At 35.2% G+C, this 19,217-nt stretch overlaps 2 protein-coding genes and 1 pseudogene across 6 annotated transcripts; all 3 read left to right on the plus strand.

Moving 5' to 3' along the window:
- Window positions 1-3,407: 3,407 nt before the first annotated feature.
- On the plus strand, window positions 3,408-10,448 carry LOC107787565 (E3 ubiquitin-protein ligase DIS1-like; annotated as a pseudogene).
- On the plus strand, window positions 3,683-6,194 carry LOC142171458 (uncharacterized). The gene is made up of 2 exons (XM_075233814.1): window positions 3,683-4,140; window positions 5,150-6,194. The coding sequence occupies exon 2, from the start codon at window positions 5,160-5,162 to the stop codon at window positions 6,192-6,194; it is 1,035 nt and encodes a 344-aa protein (XP_075089915.1). The 5' UTR covers window positions 3,683-4,140; window positions 5,150-5,159.
- A 1,227-nt stretch (window positions 10,449-11,675) lies between the features above and the next one.
- LOC107787566 (nuclear transcription factor Y subunit A-7) lies at window positions 11,676-18,612 on the plus strand. 5 transcript variants are annotated; one of them, XM_016609159.2, is made up of 6 exons: window positions 11,676-11,823; window positions 12,570-12,633; window positions 13,408-13,553; window positions 15,421-15,528; window positions 15,621-15,785; window positions 17,976-18,612. In XM_016609159.2, the coding sequence occupies exons 2-6, from the start codon at window positions 12,606-12,608 to the stop codon at window positions 18,156-18,158; spliced, it is 630 nt and encodes a 209-aa protein (XP_016464645.1). In that variant the 5' UTR covers window positions 11,676-11,823; window positions 12,570-12,605; the 3' UTR covers window positions 18,159-18,612. The 5 variants fall into 5 exon arrangements, with proteins under 5 accessions (XP_016464645.1, XP_075091186.1, XP_016464646.1 ...); XM_075235085.1 differs by having other exon boundaries at window positions 15,427-15,528; window positions 17,808-18,612; XM_016609160.2 differs by having other exon boundaries at window positions 15,427-15,528.
- Window positions 18,613-19,217: the final 605 nt, after the last annotated feature.

Raw genomic sequence — 19,217 nt, forward strand, 5'->3', positions numbered from 1 at the left:
GTTATAACGGCTTGTTTTAGGATATGATACAAAAGAGAATATTTTAGTGGATATTCTCTGTACATGTACTATTAGGGTTTTAGGAATATGTTCCCTATAAATAGAAAGAGACATAATGATATGAGACATAATATATTCACGTGTAAGAAAACACATTGACTTTATTAAGAGAATCGGACCCTATTGCAAACATGCGAAAAATACCTTTTTGCTAAGATTCTTGTCTAACTTTTCCACTCGATCCAAGAACAACCCGAATGTTCACAGGTTCATCAATCATTCCTCATTGTCAGAAGGAATATCAACAGATCTCACCCCTTTTCGAATGACTCATGTGCTCTTATTTACATAAATATCATCCATTGCTATTTATTGTTAGTTACTCCCTCTGGTCCACAATAAGTGACCAATTTGCTTTGGGCACACCCATTAAGGAAATATAATATTCTAGAAAAAATAGTTAGTGTGACTAAACTACCCTTAATTAAATATTCTGGCATAGTTAATGTGAGGAGTAAAAGACTTTTTAGAGATACGTACATAAGGGTAATTTTGAAAAAACACATTGAATTTTTCTTGATTATATAAATGAACACTTATTTTGGACCAAAATAAAAAAGCAAATTGATCACTTATTGTGGACCGGAGGGAGTAATGATATCCACTCCCTTTGAGTCATTAAATATTGTTGATATTGTTCATATTTATTGTCATCCGACTTAACACACACGTATTATTTTATTACAAGTTATCTCATATTTTGAATATTATCATTAGCTAGGATTGACTCTTCTTTATTTAAATATAATTGATTGGACCAAAATCTGTATTTTGGGTCAAACATTATATCCATAGAATTTAATGAAATTATTAATTTAGGTGGTAATTTACAAATTATTTATTTTTGAATCACATTTTAAAAGCTAGTGAACGTAACGACTGACAGTAATAGTGATAAGCAATGATGATTGTACGATTTTGGCTAATCATATTAATCGTGGTTGGCGAAGAAGATGGGCATGGTAATTGTGCAATGATAACTAGTGGTAGCCAGAAGGTGATGGTTGTGCTGTGGTGATGAATGCACAATAGATGTGATTCGGTGAAAGTTAGTGCTGTTGTGACTAGTGGTGGATATGGTTGGTGAGGCGGTTGTGCCGTTGATTTGTAGTAGAAGTATTTTTTAAAAATTTCAATCGAAAAAGCTTTTCTTTGAAAACACCCTCAAAACCTTTGTTCAAAAAATATATTTTTAAAAAATTACAAAAATAGAAAGACATATTTATAACAAAAATATTTTCAAGATCTGTAAAAGATTTCTACAAAGAAAATACCACCTAAATAACTCTATAATCTGCCGTTCAAATAGAGCTGTTTAAACTTTAAACCGATCGATGGGATTTATTAAACTCTAATACTGCAGGCAGTCGACGTCGTTTTAGGGACACTGTCTCTTTCTTCTTAACAAAAAACAATCCCATTTGGCGCCCATTGCCTATTCCCCTCAACCCCTGTTTGGCTTTGTTTCCGTCCAATTTCCAAAACAGGGCCCCCCAAATTTTGCAGTTTCCAAAGTTCTCTTTCTTTTCGTTTGTTACTTGTATTCTCTCGAGAACTCTTGCACACGCTCCCCGTCCCCACCCGCCCCTCCTCCTTCAGCTTTAATTTGAAATTTGAAAATTTCCATTTTTCTCCAGAAATATATACTCTCTCTGGAAGTCAAATTCCCGCATTAGTCGTCAGCTATCCCTGGTACTTTCTTCATGTTTCCCATTTTGCCTCAGCCTTCTTTAGGGTTTAACCTATTCTTAATGGGGTTTTGTGATTATAGATCCGTGTCGGCTTAAAACCTAGGTATTCATTTTCGATTTCCTTTTGTTTCCCACTTGAAAATGCTCTTTCTAGTAAGTTATATGTATGTTTTTGCGAATTTAATGTGTGATTCTTTCTGGGGTAATTTTTATTTTTTTTTTTCGTGTTTTTTCGCAAAGAAGGTATAATTGAAATAGTGTATTAGTGATGTTTAAGATGCTCATGTCACTGTATCAAATGTGACATTTTGGATTGTTTCCCAATCTGACTTATTAAGTGGAAATTTGTGTTTTGCGAAATGACTTTTTTCAAGTCCAGCATTATCTTCTGTTTTTATGGTGTATACAGTGCTGCCAAGTTCACTGTAAATATTTGATTTGTAAATGGAGATTTCTATATCTTTCTTGTCCTTTTAGTTGGAGCCATGAGCTATAAGCTACAATCACACCACTAAATAACAACATTCGGAGCTTGCTAGATAAAAAGAAATTTAATATCTGATTCCTTGGGCTACCCGGGGTGTGGCGTAATGGCAACCTATAATGGACCATAGGAGATCACGGTTCTAATTCTAGCATAGGCAAAAAGGAAAAACTTAGGTGGTTTCCTTTCGTCTTTCTAAGTCTTGGTAGGCAGAGATCCTCGGTATATGTGCTGGTGGAAGGTATCAAGTACTCAATGGGCTAGTCGAGGTGTGGCAAGTTGACATGTATGCCACCTTTGTCTAAAAATTATTTGATTCTTCAGATTGCAGATATCATAGAAGAGTGTCCTGGTGTTTAGATTGATTTTGCCTTCTTCAATGGCTCATTTTTCCGGGAACTAAATAAGAAATTCGTTGGTGCAATGCGTGTCACGCAATACATGCATGACTGTAATTGTAGATTCAAATAGTATTACTTTTACTATAGAAAGGCTTGGAAAATCTTAAAATGCTTAGAGTTAGATGCTTAATGTTGTGCTTGGGACTTGGAGATTGTTCTGGTTTTCAGATTGTCTAGGGAAGTTGTTTGGAGAATTACATACATCTCCGTCTTCTCTCAAAAGATGCCTGATATTCTGATTCCGATATGGATATAGACAATGTAAACATAGAAAGCAAAAGTGATAGCAAGACCTGCGAGTAGATTTAAACAATTGCCTGGAAAAGCACTTGCAAGAGGTTTTGTTTTCTGCAGGTTTCTGTGACAATGGTGCTCACGTCCTATATCTTATGTTCGTAAATCGCTGAAATTCAACTAGTGTTTGAGATATGTCTTCTCCTCCAGTTCTCTCACTATCATGTCAATAAAACTTTTTGGATTGCACCTATTTGCTTAAAGTAAACAAGGAGAATAGTGTTAATATGTCAGGCATCATGAGATCTTGGAGAAGTTGTCTTTCAGTGGGTTGTCATTTTGCCTTTTGATTAGTTAAATGTTATTGTTTTGCTGTGTGAAAGTAGCTTAGTGTCTTTTAAGTTCATTATTCTGGGTTCTGTCCACTGAAGACGAAATACCCTCAAGTAACTGAGTTATATGGCATCTTACAGATGGTCTGGTCTTACTGAAATTTTTGGATGTATCCCGTTATCAACTATTACATGCTTATTTTATGTTTAACCTTATTTGATGGAATACTTGGCTTATGCAGTGATTAACCGCTTATAAGAGCAATGGCAACTGGAAGTCCTTATTTTGATGACTTGCGATGTCAATCTGAGGTCATTAATCCTCCACGAAATGAATACTGCACGGACATAGGTGAACATATGAATGAGCTTGCTCAGCATACAACAAAACCTAATGTGACTGTTTCTAGTAGTGTTCGTGAATTATTGGAATGCCCAGTATGCTTAAATGCTATGTATCCACCCATTCATCAGGTATAATTATCTGAATTTCTTGCTGATAAATGCTGATGGGTCCCTTTACCGGCCTTTACTTAGTGTTACATTCTAAAAATACAATGTTTTCTCATTCACCACTTTAGAGATGGGATTTTCAATCTTTATGTCAGTGTTTAGAAAAGCGATCGCTTTGTCGCTTTAAGCGCGACGCGACGCGACCTAGTGTCGCTTCTAGCTGCCTGAGGCGACTCGACCGAGGGAAGCGCACGCTTCAATGGAGGAATCGACGAAGCGACGAAGCGAGTAAAGCGATGAAGCGATCGCTTCTGGTAAAAAAGCGCAGAGGGCCCTTTTTAAAAAAAAAAACTTTGGGTCTGTTTTTTTATTATACAAATCAGACCCTAAATCGACAAAAATTGGCCATTTCTTCTTCTCTCTTCTTCGATCGACGTCGACCAAAGCCTAGGGTTCAACTTCATCGACATTGCTGACCAGTCCAGGTAATTTTTTTCTTCTCCTTTCTTCTTCTCTTTTTTTTCTTTCTTCTTTCTTTCTTCTTCTTGTTCCCGTCAGATTCTGCTTTTTTTTCTTTCTTTTTCCTTCTTTCTTCCTTCTTCTTCTTTCGTTTATCTCTGAAGTCTGACCAGTCCAGCGTCTGCACAGCTAGGGCAGGCACTAGTTTTCTTTCTTTCCCCGCCTTTTATGCTTCTTATTTATTAATTTTAATATGTATTTTAGTTTATAAAATTAATTATTATTTATATATGTTATATTTTTCAGTTTATTTGATTTTTTAATGTATATTTCAGCATATAAAATTAATTATTATTTATATATGTTATATTTTTCAGTTTATTTGATTTTTTAATGTATATTTCAGTATATAATATTAATTATTATTTATATATGTTATATTTTCAGTTTATTTGATTAATTTTATATGTATTTCATTTTAGAAAATTAATTATTATATATATATATATGTTATATTTTAGTTTATTTGATTTTTTTAATGTATATTTCAGTATATAAAATTAATTATTATTTATATATGTTATATTTTTCAGTTTATTTGATTTTTTAATGTATATTTCAGTATATAAAATTAATTATTATATATGTTATATTTTCAGTTTATTTGATTAATTTTATATGTATTTCATTTTAGAAAATTAATTATTATATATATATGTTATATTTTAGTTTATTTGATTTTTTTAATGTATATTTCAGTATATAAAATTAATTATTATTTATATATGTTATATTTTTCAGTTTATTTGATTTTTTTAATGTATATTTCAGTATATAAAATTAATTATTATATATATGTTATGTTTTCAGTTTATTTGAATTATTTTATATGTATTTCATTTTAGAAAATTATATATGTTATATTTTAGTTTATTTGATTTTTTTAATGTGTATTTCGATTTATAAAATTAATTATTATATATATTATATGTATTTTCAGTTTATTTGATTATGTATTTTCTTATATCTTAATAGGGATTTCAAAATGTCTCAAAGATCGAAAGATAAAGACCCGGCTTGGCGATATGGCGATAGAGTTAATGAGAATACAAATATTGTATGCAAGTTTTGTAACAAGATTACAACGGGTGGAATTTATCGCTTTAAATTCCATCTTATTGGTGGCGATAGAAACGTCACAAGTTGTCCGAAATGCCCACCGGAGGTGAGGGATGAAATAAAGAATTTTGTTGAGAAGAAGAAGGAGCAAAAAAATCAAATGAGTCATCAACCATTGGTGACCAATCTTGATGATGATGATGATGATATTGAAGAATTGTCACTTCCAACAAAACATGGAAGAGATGCAATCTCTTCAAGACATGGATCGACGGGTACGAGTAAGACTAAAAGTCCTATAGATTGCTATTTCCCAAAGAAGCCGGAAGGAAAGAGCGGTGGAAAAGATGTACAAAAAATTGCTAAGGACATTTTGAGGGATCGTGCAGTTAGAGCTTTTGCACGATGGGTCTATGATGCTGGGCTCCCCTTCAATTGTGTCAACTATACTGACACTTTTGGAGACTTTATTGAGGCCGTTGGTCAATACGGACCTGGAATGAAGCCTCCCACTTATCATGAAATCAGAGGTCCTTATCTAAATAAGGAAGTGGAGGAGACTAATAAAATTGTGGAGGAACATAAAGTTGCGTGGAACAAGTATGGCTGCTCCATTATGATGGATAAGTGGACGGCAAGAACTGGGAAAATGATTATTAACGTGTTGGTGAATTCTCCCAAGGGAAGTTTGTTTCTTGAGTTCATTGATGCTAGCGACTCATCCACTGACCACATCAAAATATTCACCTTGTTTCAGGACATCATTGAAAAGATTGGCCCAAGCAAAGTTGTTCAAGTGGTTACTGATAATGCGAGTGAAAATGTGAAAGCGGGTGGCATGGTGGAAGGAGCGTACAAGAATGTCTATTGGACTCCATGTGCGGCTCATTTGTATCAACTTAATCTTCGGGGACATTTTCAAGGAAAAACCCTTCTCTACAGTTTTTGGCCAGGGCGTTAGGGTACATTCTTATATTTCTCAACGGCCCTTGTTATTGAATATGATGAGAAGATTCACCAGACAAAAAAATTTGGTGAAACCGGGCAAGACAAGGTTCTCCACTGCTTTCTTGACTTTACATAGTATCCACTTGCAAAAATCCAATTTGAGAAAGTTGTTCACTTCAGAGGAATGGAGCAAGAGTAAATTTGCAAAGGAAAGTGCGGGGAAAGATGTTGCACGCATTATTCTTTCTTATTTTTTTTGGAATAATGTCCTTCATGCTCTTAAAATTGGTGGCCCTTTGGTTAAAGTACTCTGTTTGGTGGATGGGGAGAAAAAACCATTAATGGGCTACCTCTATGAAGCTATGGATAGGGCCAAGGAGGCTATTCAAGCATCATTCACTGATGAGCAGAAATATGCAAAGGTCTTTCAGATTATTGATGCAAGATGGAGTGAGCAACTTCATAGACCTTTGCATGCAACTGGACTTATTCTGAACCCGTCACTCTTTTATGATCAGCATGAGAATAATTCATTGGCTAGAGAAGTGTGGACAGGATTCCATGAGGTTGTTATCAAGTTGACCCCAGATGAAGACTTGCAAGAAAAGATAGTAGATCAGCTTGCTATTTACAAGGCAGCTGAGGGACTTTTTAAGCTCCGACTTGCTATTAAACAAAGAAAGACGAAGTCGCCAGGTGACAAAGTGCTTCTATATTTTATAGCTCTAACTTTAATGTATTTTTTATACTTATTAACTCTTGAATATTTTTTTTCACTTCTATAGTTGAGTGGTGGGACGAATATGGTGTAGAGACACCGGATTTACAGACTTTCGCCATCAGAGTTCTAAGTTTAACTTGTAGCTCATCCGGATGTGAAAGGAACTGGAGCATTTTTGAACACGTGAGAAATAAAAAGAATTATTTCGTGTTTTGAGATCAAATAAATTATATCTCAATTGTGCCAACTCCTACTAATTAGTTGACACATTTTGTTTGCAGATTCATACAAAGAAGAGGAATCGACTAACCTTGAAGCGCCTCCATAATCTAGTGTTCATAAAATACAATAGAGCATTGAGGCGTCGCTACAACCACCGCAACCTAATTGATCCAATTCTTTTGGAGAATATTGATGAGGCTAATGAGTGGCTAACCGGAGTCCCCGAAAATTGTAAAGATGAAGAAGTATTTGAAGGCGACTCTAATTTCACTTGGGGTGATGTTGCGGTTGCTAGTGGAGTTGGGGAGAATCCTTATGGTTTAAGGGGGAATACTTCAAGTTCAAGCTCGATTAGGAAGGGAAAAAGTGTGGCTACTACAAGTCAATCCCTATCCCTAATTGATGAACATGAAAGTGATCATGAAGAGGAAGAGGAGGGGGAGGAGGAAGATGACGAGCAATATGAAGATAATAGAGGAATTCAAGATTTTGACAATCTTGAAGAAGAACAAGAAGAGTAGAAGAATAAGAGGTTGATTCTAGTAATTTAGTAGCTTTGATTTTGCTTGTCCTATGGTTTGTGGAGGATTTGGTGGTACCTAGTACCTACTTTTAAGTTTTTAAATTGAACTTTTTGATTATTTATAATTTTATATTGTGTCTTTGCAAGGTTTACATTATGTTTTTTAAGAATTGCGCTTCACTTTAATAAAGCGTGCGCTTCGCTTTGCGCTTCGCTTTTGAAGCGAGGCGAGCCCTTGTCGCTTTTTTGCGCTTCTCACTCTTAAAAACACTGCTTTATGTAAACAAATGCAACAACAACAACAACGACCCAGCGAAATCTCACTAGTGGGGTCTGTGGAGGGTAGTGTGTATACAGACCTTACCCCTGCCTCGAAGGAGTAGAGAGGATGTTTCATGTAAACAAATAGAAAAGAGGAAAAAGAGAAAATAAAGGGGGGGGGGGGGGATAGGTCTGGTTTTTCTTTTAGAATAGTGCAGGATAAAAACTTACATGTTTTTCTTTGTCTATTTTATTTTTTTAAATGAAACAAATATTCCTCTGTCTCCAAACGAGAAAAATTGTTTTATTCCCAATAGTACCATGTAAAATGGAACAGAGGGCGTAGTGATCTATGCTCACAAACTATTACTGGTGTGATATCTTTTATACAGTTCTTCTCCTTCTTTTACAAGACGCTCCGACCGTTATTGTTGTCTCTGTTTCTTGTCTGTGCAGTACTTAATTCTTCTCTCTCTCTTTTGCCCTTATTGCAGTGTTCCAACGGTCACACACTGTGTTCTGGTTGCAAACCTAGGGTGCATAATCGCTGTCCAACATGTCGGCATGAGCTTGGTAATATTCGATGCCTTGCATTAGAGAAGGTTGCTGCATCTCTTGAGCTCCCATGTAAATATCAGAGCTTTGGATGCATAGGAATCATTCCTTACTACAGCAAGCTGAAGCACGAATCTGAATGCTCTTTCAGACCCTATAATTGCCCCTATGCGGGCTCAGAGTGCACTGTCATTGGCGACATCCCATATTTAGTTGCCCATTTGAAAGATGATCACAAAGTTGATATGCATGTCGGCAGTACTTTCAATCATCGTTATGTAAAAGCAAATCCCCATGAAGTGGAAAATGCTACATGGATGCTCACCGTAAGTACTGTTGCTCTTCTTCCATTCACTGCAGATTGGCTTTTGGTCTGATTCAAAGTAGGCAACTCTAGCAAACAATTCTGAAAGTGTGCTAGATTTGTGTATAGGGGAATGTTAATAGTGTGACTTCTTTGCTGTGAAGTATGGGAGCATGAATATTATGCTGTGAGTTCAAGACTGACTTAAGTCTTTTTGTTTTTTAGTATTTGCAGTCGAGATGCTATAAGGTTCTATTTGGCATCCCTACTTTTCGCTTCTTTTGATTGGGGGGCGAAATAATGCTTTTTAAATAATAAATTCAGTTTGTTCATAATAGGAATAACAAATCAAATTCTTCACTTTCTTTTATTAGCATACTACTTGCCCATAACCTTGAAGAAAATAGAGGGAGGAGATGAGGGGAGTGGCTTGGTGGTCTTCTTGTTCATTTTTTATTGCTTGTTTTTTGTTTAGGATATTGCTTGATTACGTAAGCTGGAAAGCCATTAATGTTTTGACCGATACCCTTAATCTCAGTGGTAGATCATTTGGCTGTATGAACTGGAATATCCTTAATCTTTGGACATGAGCACTGGCATATCTTTTATGTAATTTGGCTGCCCATTGTAAAGTGGCTGTTGTTTTGTGGGCCTTTTGAATTTGGAGGATCAATTATTTGGCATCATATTCTAACGTTGTAATTTCAAAACGGATGAGGGATCTTTTCTGCATTAAAAAAAAACCTTTTGCTAAATTTGCTCTTTTAAGGAAAAGCTTGAGCCAGGAAAATTTAGCCAATGAAGATGGCAAAGATCTTTCTTTCCATGGCAAATCCCATGTACTAGGATCTTCTCGTCTCCAACAAAGTTGGCTAGCTTGGCAGATTGTTCTGTACCTACCTGGTTATATGTTATGCTGTACCTTTTTCTGTGTGCTGTCTTTTTCACTATGTGGAATCTAATCAGCGGTTTTTTAGCTGATATTGTTGCTTAACTTTTGGTCCTGTACTTTGAGTTCATATCTGGAATAATGTGGTCTCATTTTAATTTTCCTCCAGGTTTTCAGTTGCTTTGGTCAGTACTTCTGTTTACACTTTGAAGCATTTCAACTTGGAATGGCACCAGTTTATATTGCATTTTTACGGTTCTTGGGTGATGATGAAACGGCAAAGAACTTTAGCTACAGTCTTGAAGTTGGAGGCAATGGAAGGAAGATGATTTGGCAAGGGGTACCAAGAAGCGTTAGGGACAGTCACCGTAAGGTTAGAGACAGTTTTGATGGCCTCATTATTCAACGTAATATGGCGCTCTTCTTTTCTGGTGGAGACCGGAAAGAATTGAAGCTTAGAGTTACTGGTAGGATATGGAAAGAACAATGATGTCGCAGGAGACTTCTTAGTACTCTTTTTTGATCTAAGAGACTTCTTAGTACTCTTTCAATCCAAGGATTAGGTTTTATTCATCTAGCAATCCATTGAAGTCTTCTGATCAATGTATTTTTCTTGAACAAGGAGCAACCTCTCTTTGCTTTTCCTTGATAAAAATACATTAGTGAGAAGTCCTAGTAATTTTGATTTTTGAGGAATGCATCTTGCTCTAGGTGGTATTGCTGACTAAAGTGTGCTACAGTGAAAGATGTCAATCCATGAAATTCTTTTTGTTGAAATATCCATTGCAGAATGCCCCTATATTCTCTTCCATAAGCTTGTTAATCAAAAGTGGGATTGGTTCAAAAATCAGGTAAATAATGTAGATTCTAACATGTTAATTTGTTATTTCCAGTGATAGAATTGTGAAATATATAGACAAATGTGAGAAGCTACTATAAATTTAGGAAGTGTGTTTGCATTATAATAATCGTGTAGTAACCAGTCAAAAGGTAACATGTTTGAGAGCATGTTCATAGTGAAACCATGTTATACATAATTCGACTTAAGACTTTATTTAGTAAGTTTTACAAATTATATGACATGTTTAAGACTATAATTTTTAAAGGATATATTTGCTATTTTATATATATCTTTATTATAGACTGCAAGAATTAGTTTTTTTTCTACATTCTTATATTTTCTAAGTTAAGATTACAAGTTTTTTAGAGAATAATTCTAAACTTTCTGCATAATTAAATTAAACTTGATGTCCTTTTACCTCAGTTGTAGGGACCAGTATGACGCAGCTTGAAGCCTTCAACCCACTGCCAGTCTGCCACATTCTCATATAATAGAATATTTTTATTTGACGGAAAAAAAAAAAAGAGAATTCTTTATTTAAATGATTTTATTTTACTGACAAGCCCAATTTAGGGTCCACATAAATTTCTGGCTAAGAATGCAACTGCTTTTCTCTTTCTGTCTGCCAAAAATTTGGACCACTTCGTCTTTCCCCTCCAAGCCACATATATTCTGTTTCCCATTTTTCTTTTTTCTTTATTGGGGGTAAATTACATATACACCTACTATTAATTTACCAACGTATTTTATATTACAGTCGACTGATATTATATTTAATAAAATGAAAAATATCTTAGTTAAAATGGGTTTGTTATGTCGTTTGAAATCCTTTACATGCTTAGGTGATTTTTCTTCATTTCTTTTGAAGTACTATTTTTGCCTAAAATTACGCAATATTATAATTTTGGAATTTTTTTTTGGTGAGACTAACTTTCGTTATCGTTGAAGTTATAAAACGTGCATTTACATAATAATATATAAAGTAATAATTATTTCATAGAATTCATTTAAAAGTTAATTAAATTAATGCTTTACTTGAAATCTTGTAACTAGAATATAGTGTTTTTTTTCTAAATTTAAGTAAGAGAAAAAGTAAAAAGAAGCTAAGAATAGTGAAAGCCAACGTGACAACTCCCTGTAAAATGTTTTACTGCTTTGGTAAATACCGGTCTCACCACACTCCACAGAGAAACAACAGTTGGAAACTTCCGCTGCTGCTACCAACACTGAATAAAAGCTCTGAGAAAGAAAAGAACACAGGAAACGCCAGAAATAAAACCGCTTACTATTTATTTTCTATTCTGTACGTGAAGCTCTCCCTAAAAGGTGAATTTTTCTGTTCAAAAACCTAATTTGTTTTCAAATTAATAAAAGGTTGGATTTCGGAACAAAAAATTGAGGAATTGAGCTTCCTACTTTGGGTGCTTGCATGTATAAAAATTCATTTATGAGGTGTTCGTTTGAGCTGTTTAAGTTTTCAGTTGCTTATGAGGTGAATTTTTCTTATGCTTTATATTTCGATTTGAAATCTAACTTTATTTTTATCGTAATTGAGTTTATGTGCTGAATATGTTGAGATATTATAATGCCAGGACTCTGAATTTTTTCGTGTTATTATCTAATTGTATTTCAATTTCTAATGTTGAATTTAGAGTTTGCATGTTTTTGCATAAAAAAAGTGAAGAAGTCTCAAAAGGAACGGAAAATTGGATTTGAGCTTAGCATCTTCGGTTATTTGTTTCTTTTCTAGTACGGAACTTTTGTTACTTAACTGGAGCGTGTGAAAATTCATGTACTTTTAAGGTTGATTTGTAGTTTGAAAGATGAAAAAAATGAATAGTAAGATGTGTCTGTTTTAATTGCATAAGTAATTTGGATTTGTGGCATGGATATCCGTAGGAAATGGGTTTATGTGTAGAAATGCTGAGATATGAGAGAGGAAGAAGTCTGGTCATTATATATGAAGGTTGAATTTAGGTTGTGTATGGAATTACTTATGCTTGTTCAGGTATATTTGTGGTACAGTATGTGCTATTTTTTTGCTGATCCGTCCTTTTCTTTTAACTGCATAGGTTTGTTAATTTGGGGATTCTGTGACAAGCAGCGTCATGACGTCCTCGCTTCATTATCATTCAGGTTATTTTCTGGTTTTCCAGTACACTATTTTGTCGGTGGTATAAATTTGTTTCTCGAGTCCTTAAATGTGTTATGTTGAGCGTGAAGTTAGCTTGATTCACATGTCTTTCATTACTGAGTGATGTCAGTACCCTTGCTCTTCTGCACATATAGTGTGATATGAACCCTTACTCCCGTGGTAGGAAAACCTGGCACATTTTTTGTGTGATTCCTCCAGTTTTCTGAGTTGAAGCATATTCATGACATCAAATGTGCAGCTTGAGAAATTTTCCGTACTATTGTGTAAGATTTTTTATTTATTTATTTATTATTATAAGTATTGTGGAAGATTGTTAAAAAAATGAAGGCAGTTGGAAGAATGCCACTATGCATCCCTTGGCTAATTTGGAATGAAAGATGTAGGTTCTAAAATAACTAAAGGGATGTAAAAAATATAAGATAATGTTGTAAAGCAAATATCCCAGTATGTGTAGATAGTCAAGATTCGGGAGTACTTGTTAGATGACACTGGTTGATCCGATTATCTTTTAATACATTCTTTTGATGCCTTTCATGGTGTGTTATCAATAAAAAGTTGTCTTATCAAAAGATTTTGGCTTATCATAAAAGAAGAAAAGAAATTACTGCCAGTATATGCTTTTGTTTCACATTCGATTTGTAAAGAAACAGAGTCAACTCGGACAAAAGCAGGAGGAGGCTAAAGTAAATTGGGTATGTGCTTTTGGTTACATAATGAAAAGGTTCTAATTCCCGTGTTACTGCAATAAATGTCAGATGGTAGTGAGAATGAACAGCCAGAGAAGCAATCAGAGGCTCACAGCGAGTCTTCATCCCCTGCTACTGGAATGTCTGTGCCTGGTATTGCAACACCAAATATGCACTATGTGATGCCCACTCAACTTGGCAATGGAAATGCTATGGTATATTTGAAGCTCATATTAACTTCTACTGCCAGATTTGTGAAAAATCGCTATTAAGTCCGAATCTGATATCTTCTTCTATGTGGTCATTATTCTTGCTGACAGATGCAACCACCCTCCTGTTCATTCGATCAGATGTGTTCCTAGAAGTGTTAACTTTGATTGAACTAGGGGCCTCGTCAAATAGGCTATAGATATCTCAAGAATTAACTGATTGAAAACAAAAGAGTTAGGGCATGGAAATATATTGATGATGGTTCTGTGAGTATTATCATTGTTGCACTTGTTAATAGGCTTCTTTGTTTTGTGAGATAAAGTGCCCTTGTTCATAGTTGGTCATAACAAGAAATTATGTGGTTCTGATCTTCCTTGACCACTTTGATACTTGAAATAGGGAACCGTGTATAAAACTTGCCCAAATAATCGAATGTGTAAAATCATGAAAGCCCAAGTTGATAATAAATAGGTTAAGGCGGGGCATAATGGAACTATGATTGCACTTATGATTCTTGTATCTAGGGATGAATCCATATGATGCAAAGGATGCCTAGGCTATTATTTTGTGACAGTAATTTCAGATATATGAATTAATATACTGATGTTTCACGTCAACCTATAAATTGAGAAAAGTTGCTTCTTAGATAAGCATAACAGAATAGGCTGGGGTCGTTCGGACTATTTGAGAAAGTAATAGGTGAATATGAACCTAAGAAGAGGCAGATTAATGCATCAAGTCTTAGTAGTATTCCAAATGTACTTGGGAGTAGGATGGGAGATGTTTCTGCTTATAGATTGTCATGTTGTCGACCTGGCTGATATAATAAAGGCTGATAGCCTCTGACTGCGAATTCGAAAATTTGCATATTTCTCGAAGGAGTTAGATATTGCTTTTGATCACTGATAAAAACGTTCAGTTGTGAGAAAAAATACCATGTCTAGTGTGTGCTTATGTAAGTAGCATAATGTTTTGAATGGTGATGTTGTAACATCGAGAATACGTATTTCATGGCTTTTCGATATTTACGACCTGTCATGGGTGGATTTTTCAATCATAACTGAAGACCTTGGGAAAGTTTATATTTCCATTTTAGGCTTGTCTTCTGGTATTTTCATTGGTCTGGCAAATTGGTATGACCAGGTTAGATACACACACTTTTATTTTAATCTCCCTATTTGGTTTTAAGTAAAATCCTGTTTTACAAGCTTGTGTTATATGGAACTAATTCTCTAGGAATTGCTTCGTTTTCAGATTGCGAGATCTGTTTGTCACTCTTGCTCTAGGAACTGCACTTGCCACAATTTGGCTAAAATTTTCGTGTAGGTCTGTTGGCCTAGAGTTTCGTTTAAGGCAAGTCTTTGTCCTATAGGAGGGATACACTAGCAGAATTCCTTGATCACCGTGGAAGGGATGATCTGAATCAAGTAGATTTTTGATGCAGCAGCTTGAAGTATACAGTTAGTTATACTGTAAATGCTTGTCTAAATGCAATTGCTTTTTAAGTTTTGCCAGCTTTCAGCTTCTGGACGAAATTTAGTGCTGTAATTGTTTCCAACTGTCGTTGAAAATCCGTGGTCCCTATTCAGATAGACTGCTGCCTAAAGATTAACCTGGAACTGGATGTTTTAGCTCCCTCCTCTCTTACATTTGACACACATAATACCAGCTATGTTAAGTATTCTTAGTAGGACATCCTTTTTTATTGGACAGCTTCTAAAGAATCTAATAGAGACTATAGATCTTTAAGGTACCAGTTTAGGAGTTATTTGAAGCCCATTTCTGTGTCTACTAATTCTATATACACACTTTGGTGATTGGTTGTCTTGCTTCTATTTTTATGATAATAAATCTGCATCAATTTTTCATTAGTTGCAGGCTCAAACAGCTTATCCTTATCCAGATCCATACTATAGGAGCATCTTTGCACCATACGATGCACAGCCTTATCCTACACAACCTTATCCAGCACAACCAATGGTATTAGATTTTTCTTAACATTTTTCATTTGGAATTTATCTTAGAAATGTCCCTAAAAAGTTGAGAGCTGTATTTATGCCATTTTCTCTCAGGTTCACGTTCAGCTAATGGGAATTCAACAAGCTGGTGTTCCTTTGCCATCAGACGCAATAGACGAACCTGTTTTTGTTAATGCAAAACAGTATCATGGCATCTTGAGGCGTCGACAATCTCGCGCGAAAGCTGAGTCAGAGAAGAAACTTCTGAAAGCTAGGAAGGTATTTCTCGGGAATGCATTTTTGTCTTGTTATTTGTTAAGCTATTCAGTAGTCCAGTATTATTATTTACAGGTTGTTTACAGGTGACCTGGCAGCTTGTTCTTGTTTCATCTGCTGATTTATCATTTCCTAGTTTAAAAGCCTTCTAAATGTTAAAATTGCAAGTTATGCGCATACTTTTAAGGGTCTATGCATTTCTAGTCCTTCTATAAAATAACACATGCATGGATTAGTTATGTTAGGATTATAATACATGATTTGTTATGCCGTGAATAATATATAGGGATTATTATGAGATGAATAATTATGTATGGGTTGTTACACATCAAGTAATATGTAAGGATTGCTATGCAGCTACTTTGAGAGCATCTTTGGTAGATACTTCTTGGTATACTAATATCTGCATTTTGTCCCACATAAAATAATACGTAGATTTCTGCATAAGTTAGGTCGATATTAGTAGTGCAGAGTCTAATGCCAGAAATAAAATACTAAAGGGTCGTTTCGTTTGGAATAAGGCTATTATAGGATTAAAATCCCGGTAACTAAACGACCCCTAAGTTATTAATGTCGAGTTCTATGTTGCAAACCTAACGTATTAGTTATGCAGAATTTTATTCCATGATTGTTTTTCCTTATGAGGCCAACCAAACGACGCCAAAATCTTAAATTTCTTTTGGATAGCTGAGCATGAAAGAGACAGCAGAGCAAGTTCTCAAATGGATGTTTTTGCTGGACTGTAACTTTAGACCCCTCTTTTTTCTATTGCTACACATAAAGATCTTAGTTTGCTAGTCTGCCATATTATTTTCACATTACATTGTACAAAGGTTTTTGATGCAACAAAAGCTCTTAATTTTAGAACATCTATATTGTTGATCAGTTGTCCATCAAAGTTGCTATAATCTTTGGGCATACATCATTTAGATGTAATAAGAAAAGACCCTTAATTTGGAGCTGGGGAAAATTTTTCTTGCTGTTTGACATACTTTCATTAATTACCTTTTGAGGGAGCATCATAGAGTTGCAGGTTACATGTGCTGTAGTTTCAAATTCACTCCGTCTTGAAAGTTCAAGTACAAGAAAGAAAGCAGTTTTGGCTAACTGCTTTTTCAACCTTCTTATGCATTACATACCGAGCCTGATATAGCCTATTAAAAAAGTTTTAAAGCCTGTCTTTGGAATTCTCGGGTTTAGTGATCTAATTGCATAATCCTCGTTTGACAAATTTTGAGAGCTACTCATGGTTCCATTTAAATGGAAATAATGGAAGTATATTTGCACATGGAGCAATGTGAAAGCAAAAAAATGTGATTAAATATTTCGTTTGTAAAATAAACATAATACTGCAAGATCTAATGCATATTTTGGGGCTAATTTATCTAGATTGGTACTGCTCCAAGTTCGCTTTGGACCCAGCAGAATCTGGTTTTAACTTTTGTGTAGAATTCATCATGAAGAACTAATACCTCAAACTGGGATAGAACAGGATCACTTTGCTCCTAGAAATCTGGATTTAGTTTCCTAAGGGTTTCTATGTGTTGCTCACGGTAATGGGGGGACTACGTGATGTTTTACCTAACTTTTTTGTACTTTCAATATCTTTTCCTTTTTGCTTTGTGCGTCTCTTTTCAGCCAGGAAAATACTTTCGAAAGTATTCTTGCTTTTTTCTTCTATTGAAACTTCGTTTTTGATTGTAGAAATTCCCATTAACATCAGAAATAAAACTGAATAAACGAAAACCTCCAATGCTCATGTTCTTTGACCTGGGCTCTCCAAGGCTCTTTCAATCTCGGACCATTCCCTGGACTACCTTCCTGCTACTGAAATTTATGTGATGATTTTGACGGCTTTCAAATCTTATTCAATCTGATTAGATATGTAACTGAAACAAAGTGATTCCATTTTGGGTTCGTAATTTGAGGATCTATCTCCTATAAAAAAGAATCTTATCTATTAATTTGTGTATCTGGAAAGTTATGGGTTCTGATCAATAATGTGTTTTACTCCGTAATAAATAGCTCAAAGATGAATATCAACTGTGCTGGACCATCTCTGCCAGACCCAATATCATACAGTTGGTAATGAGGTGCCTTACCCCATGATAGAAGTTCTTATATCTGTTTCTGAGGCTATGTTATTCCAGCACCAATTCCTTGGGAAGCTCACAGTGCAAAATAATCTTGCAGCCGTACTTGCATGAATCACGCCATTTGCATGCACTGAAAAGAGCTAGAGGATGTGGGGGTCGTTTTACAGCGAAGAAAACTGATAACCAGCAGAAACAGGACGAATCAGGTGATAACTCACAGGTCAACATTAATCTTGAGTCTGAAAAAAACGAGGTTGCTTCTGCAGAGAACGCCTCTTGATTTATGCAGCAATGCAATGTCAAGGGTCTTTGTGGACCACGAAAACAGCATGCTTTCGTCAAAGTGAAACTGTGGCAGCTGGACAAAATAAGGGTGATTGTGGTGTTCTGTATGATTATCTCAGTATAGAAAGATCTGAATAGGCTACTTGTTTGAGAGTTACAAAGTGGTCACTGGGCGTATATTCTCAAAATACTATCTTTCTGAACTTGTTCGTATACATTCTTCTTATCCTGTTGATTTGTAATTACTTTGAGATTTGTTCAAACTGTAGCTCTGGTAGCTTTACAAAATATTGAGTCAGAAAGTAGAGTTCACAACATTTGACATTATGTCCGTTAGTTTAGGAAGATAAGCTTGTAGTGCTGCTGGTTGATGGACTCTCATTTCGAAGATCATGCGTTTTTGTGTCAATATCTCGGTAATAAGAAAAGTTTCCACTGTGATTACTGCTGCTTGATTTTTGTCTTGCAAAGCAACGGGTCTTATATTCATGTCTTGTGTTTACTTTTAGACGTTCCCAGTCGTGGTGGCTCTGTTAAATTTTGGAAATATTGAATGAGGAAGTAGAGTTCCTTGTACAGTAACATTTAAAATTACGTTCTGTTAGTTTAGGGTAATAAAGGAAACTTGCTATTTCCAGGTGCAGCCACAATGACATGCCCATTTGAGAAATGAAAATCACTAGGGGAAAAAAAGGTTTTAATACATATATGCCAACTTTAGTTGAAGACAAAATTCCCGTTTAACACAGGCCGTATTTCACACCAACGTTTGCCAAAAGTGCCTACCTCTCGCGAACTTTAAGTGCGTAATTGACAACAAATGGATAAGTTAAGACTAATTATGTACTTTCCCTTACTTGGCTGTATAATCAATCAATGCTACTTTCTGCCTCTAGACCAAATATCAAATTTTGGGCAGTGTATATCATCCTTGGCCATTGTTCACTCATCACTTATCCATCCATTACCGATTCAACTTAAATTTTATGTTTAACCTACAGATCGAGCATCACCTTTTAGGAATCCAAGTTACGGCAACAGAACATCCAATACA

This window comes from Nicotiana tabacum, chromosome 17, assembly GCF_000715075.1.
Source record: "Nicotiana tabacum cultivar K326 chromosome 17, ASM71507v2, whole genome shotgun sequence".
In the NCBI taxonomy this organism is placed as follows: domain Eukaryota; kingdom Viridiplantae; phylum Streptophyta; class Magnoliopsida; order Solanales; family Solanaceae; genus Nicotiana; species Nicotiana tabacum.

Excerpts from the sequence above, each read along its gene's own strand:
- LOC107787566 (XM_016609159.2), top strand. The coding sequence starts at position 12,606 with ATGACGTCCTCGCTTCATTATCATTCAG. Across the intron at positions 12,634-13,407 it reads CTCGCTTCATTATCATTCAG|ATGGTAGTGAGAATGAACAG; the intron begins GTTATTTTCTGG and ends AATAAATGTCAG. Across the intron at positions 15,786-17,975 it reads AACTTCTGAAAGCTAGGAAG|CCGTACTTGCATGAATCACG; the intron begins GTATTTCTCGGG and ends ATAATCTTGCAG.
- LOC142171458 (XM_075233814.1), top strand. The coding sequence starts at position 5,160 with ATGTCTCAAAGATCGAAAGATAAAGACCCGGCTTGGCGATATGGCGAT.